Genomic DNA, 4,941 nt, shown 5'->3' on the forward strand with positions numbered 1-4,941 from the left:
AGACTCGCCAACTTTAAGGACATTGAAATGGTCATTGGATAAACATATGGATGATAATGGAATAGTTTAGGTTAGATGGGCTTCAGATTGGTTTCACAGGTCGGCGCAACATCGAGGGCCGAAGGGCGTGTACTGCGCTGTAATGTTCTATGTTCTATGTATAATTCTACATATATTGATTCGTGCAAGTGCACTTTCATAAATAGTAGACCATCCAATGTTGCTGCATTGTCAACTACTGTAATATCTTTACTTTTTTTCAAGAAAAATTGCATTCAGCTTTCTTGGGATTATGTTTTACTCCAAGAATACGTTGTTTTATAGTTCATTCTGAGTAAAATAATGGCATTGAGCAATGTCAAAAAATCACACTCAGGAGCCAGTGTTCAGATATTGTAAGTAGTCAATCTCAAGCACTGTTGTATGTTTAATCCTCCATTTAGCAACAGTAAACAAAGTGAAAGATACAGCAGAGGTGAAAGACATTAAGTAGACCAGATGACATCATTTTTGTGAATTATATTTGTGAAGCAAGATTTCCTCTCAACTTACCTTCCCCAGATCTACAACGAAACAATCTCCTTTATTAAAGCTGGCCCAGCTGAGAGGAACTTCTGTTGCTCTGACAACCCGCCTGCCTTTAATATGCAGCAGTCTCTTTGCAGAGAGGTCATTTGTAACAATATGTGTAAAACCAGAAGCGACACCACCGGCCTAAGGTAGCAAAAGAAACAAACAAAAGAGAATTTTTTTATTATTTGTCATTGGCTATGCAAATATGAGAAGCTATTAAGAAGAAACCCATTTAGGAAAACAATTTACTAAAAACAACAGGCATTAGTAAAAGTGATTTTTTTTAATGTTTATAAATAAATGTCAACACATATTTGCCTGGTTATGTATCACCTAACCTCTGCTCATAGAGCAGTGAGAACTGAACAGCTCTTCTGTACCAGCATGTTTGCTCCTGGTGGAAATTTGCATTCCAATAAGACACAGTGTTACTGCAATGGCACTTCAGGCAGTTATGCTTTGTTGATGCCTAACTTGCCAAGTTGTTACAAAATCGTCTGCTCTTGCCAAATGTTAAATCATCAATGTAGGACTTTAACTCAACATTGATCAGACAATGACAACAGACATTTACATACTTGAAGGTTATAGTGCAGTAAATAGTTTATAAGAAAACTGGTTACAGATACAAAATATTTTGACAAGATCAATAAATACGCATGGCCAGTAGAGCAGTAGATACAGGATGCTAGAAAGAGTTGAGCAGGGTTGACTGGAGAAGTCCCCTACTCTTCAGTTTGGAATGCCTGAAGGATCCAAATAAGTTAAAGTAAAAGCTTCTATGCTAACTTTTACAGATTATCTTCTCCTTTTGAACAACTTCTCCTTTAACTTGTCTCACTTTGTCCAAGTCAAAGATTCTCCCCATTGACACCCTCAATCTTATCTAATCCATCCTCCAGCACTTCTGCCCACACCCCTTCCTCTCCCTCCCAGAGCAATGATAACGCTCCCTTTGTCCTCACTTTCCACCCCATTAGTCTCCACATTCAAAGGAGCACCCTCTGACAATTCTGACATCTCCATCAGGGTGAACACATCTCCTCCTCACCTTCATTTTTCAGCATTCTGCAGGGACTGCTCCCTCCTGACATCCTGGTCTATTTGTCAACCACTCCAAACACTTCCTCACTCTCCCATGGCACCTTCCCATATGACTTCAGAATATGTAAGTCCTGCTCATTCACCTCTTCCCTCATCACCATCCAAGGTCCCAAACAAACCTTCCAGAGAAGCAATATTTCACTTGTACTTCTTTCTAATCTACTGGAAACTAGTATCCTATATTCACTGCTCACAATGTGGTCGCCTTTACAGTGACATGGCCAAATGCAGTGGGCAACAGCTTTGCAGAATACCATCATCTGTTTGTTGGAGTGGCTCCAACCTTCCAGCTGCTTGTCATTTCAATGAACCACCTTGCTCCCATGATAACATTTGCATTTTCGGCCTGTTCTATTTTTCCAAAGAAGCTCAATGCAAGCTGCATGAACAATATCTTATCCTCCATTTAGGCACTTTGCAATCTCTAGGAATCAACATTGAGTTCCTCAACTTCAGCCTATGACTTTTGTCCTCCCTTTTTTCTTACACACCCCCACTTCTGGCCATGTCTTCTTTGAATCTAATGGGCTTTGCTCTCAGCAGAGCAGATGTATTTTCTTCTTCTCACAGCTAACATTTATACATATTTTACATATCTATCACTCCCTACTGCTTTCATCGCTGCCTTTGTCTTTTGCTTTGGACACTTTCACAATCCATTTCATTGCTCTCCTACACAGTCAAAAGCTTAAAACCACCATATTCCGCTACCTTTTAGTTCCAAAGAAGTGTCATTCTAGACTCAAAACATTAACACTACTTAAGTTCTTGAGTAGATCTGTAGCTTGGGTTGTGGATGCTGTAGTTGGTTCGCTCGCTGAGCTGGTTCGTTAGTGCGAACTAATGAACCTGCTCAGCGAGCGAACCAACCACAGTATTAACACTATTTCTCTGTCCACAGTTGATGCCAGTCCTGCTAAGGCTCTCCAGAGCTTTCTATTTCTATTTCAGATTTCCAGCATGTACAATATTGTGCCTTTATAATATTTGGGAATTTCAACTCCTTTACTCTTAACTGGAATAGAATCAGTGTAAAAGTTATGGAGGGTACAGAGTTTTAAAGTATATTTAAAAGTTCAACAAGAGAAAAACCATTTCTACAAACTTTTAAGGAATGATAAAAGTATCAAGAGGAAAGCAATTTGTTTACATTTTCATAATTGAATTAGATCTAAAGTAGTTACGGAAATTGACAAAAACAGACGTGTAGAAAAATTCTTAAATGGGAAAAGGCCCATTATGCTAAGCGGATATGTGACTCAATGGAAAATAAACTGGAAAAGGCTACTTGAGGGAAAATCAGTGTCAAAACAGTAAGAAGTATTCATGGAAAACAGAACGAGGCTTCATAACATATATGACAGCGCAAGAAATGAAGGGAGAACTTCTGAATCTAGGCCACTAGTTGTCAAAGAACATACACAGTGGGAATGATACAAAAAGGGCAGCTTGCATCAGACACCAAAATTGAGGACAAAACGTAATGGAATATTGAAAGTGCAGGGTTGAAATTAAAAAGGAAACTAGGAAACTAAGAATATGAGAAAATATTGACAAGTAGAATCAAAGAAAACTCAAACACCCAAAGATATTTTACAAATAAGTAAAGAACAAGAAGTGAGCTGAGGAAAGAATAGGGCCTTCTGAGGATTAAACAGATAACCTACTTGTGATAGTAGAAGACATGTGAATAGTTATTAATTTACAATTTGGACTGTGGTTTCCTGAATTTTGGGGCAGGATCCTGATGTCAGAACCATCCCAGAGTCCCAACCACACATGGGTCAATCGTATGCTGACAGATGGAATCTTCCAGAAGGTATCGAATATGGATGACCAATGGGCTCCTAACATGGAAGGCCCAATAGGTTAGCTTGCAGCTCTGGTCTGACGATGGCTCTATCAGCAGAGGTGGGTGCTGATGGGGTCAGTAGGAAATCATGACAGCACATTAACATGCACATAATGTTGCATTCTGCAAGTATTTGGCTGAAGATGCCCACAGCAGGCAGGGCCATCGGTGTAGTGGGAAACTTCTGACTCGGGTTTTTTTTGACTGTGGTGTCTTGATGTTGCCAACTCATTCACTGGGGCACTAATGGTCCACTATCCTGTCACTAGGAAGGTGCAGAGAGCTGGTAGGTTCTGTACTTTGTTGAAAGTTCCAAACTCCTTCAGAAAATGGCCCCTAATTGGACTTTTTAAGTGGGGTAATTGATTGTTCATCTGATTGGAGCAGGCTTTCTTAACCAGCCACTCTTAGAAAGATCGCCCAGAGGAAGGAATGGCTTACCCACTATATTCATGACCCCGCAGCCTTCAGTTCAATATCCATGGGACTGGAATAATTCAGTTCTTTGTGGCTCTCTTCACCAAAAAAAAAGAAAAAATGCAGCTTTTGAAGGGGAGAATGGATGATTATATGAGACAGACACAGTAGAAAGGACTTTCAATGGATTTAGCATGGTTGAAAATAGATGCAAGCTGCATGAATTGCACTTTGATTCATTCACTGGATGTAGACCAGCATTTATTGCTGATCCATAACTGCCCAGAGTCAACCATATTGCTGTGGGTCTGGAATCATATATAGGCCAGACCATGTGAAAACATCAGTGAATCAGATGTTTCTTTCCCAACAATCGAAAATGGTTCTGTGGTCACCATTAGACTCTTAATTGTAGATTTTTATTACATTCGGCCTTCACCATCTGCCATGGGAGTATTTGAGCCCAGATCCCAGAACGTTATCTGGGTTTCTGGATTAATTGTCCAGTGATAACACAACTAGGTCAACGCTTTCCTCATATCCTAAAGTATAAAGAGAAGGAAGCAATGAAGGAAATTGCAGAAACTCTGACTGTCATTTTCCAGTCCTCCAAAACTACAGGTGTGATGCTGGAGGACTGTTAACATCATATTGTTGTTCGAGAAGTGATAAAGAAACAATTGAGTACTTACAGGCCATTCTGCTTAATTTTGATGCTAGCCAAGCTATTAAAAAGTTTTAGTCTTTCTTTGTTAAGACCTGGACTAAGTAGGAAAGTCAACATTGATTGTGACTAGAAAGTAATGCCTGAGTAACTTGATGGGATTTTGAGAAAAGATAAAAAGAATGTCAATGAGAGTTTCAGAGATAGTAGGAACTGCAAATGCTGGAGAATCTCAGACAACAAGGCAAACAGCTGGATGAACACAGCAGGCCAAGCAGCATCATAGGAGCAGGAAGGCTGACGTTTCGGGCCTAGACCCTTCATCAGAAAT

The 4,941-nt window shown here is 39.8% G+C and overlaps 1 protein-coding gene across 1 annotated transcript in view; it reads right to left on the minus strand.

Annotated features, from left to right (window-relative positions):
• Positions 1-543: 543 nt before the first annotated feature.
• The window catches only part of LOC125485493 (scinderin-like), an 11,977-nt gene continuing 7,579 nt past the window's right edge, over positions 544-4,941 (minus strand). Inside the window, exon 3 of the mRNA XM_048608522.1 lies at positions 544-714. Within this exon, the coding sequence (XP_048464479.1) occupies positions 544-714 (171 nt within the window). The remainder of the gene's footprint in view (positions 715-4,941) is intronic.

Source organism: Rhincodon typus, chromosome 2 (genome assembly GCF_021869965.1).
Source record: "Rhincodon typus isolate 14 chromosome 2, sRhiTyp1.1, whole genome shotgun sequence".
NCBI classification, from domain to species: Eukaryota; Metazoa; Chordata; class Chondrichthyes; order Orectolobiformes; family Rhincodontidae; genus Rhincodon; species Rhincodon typus.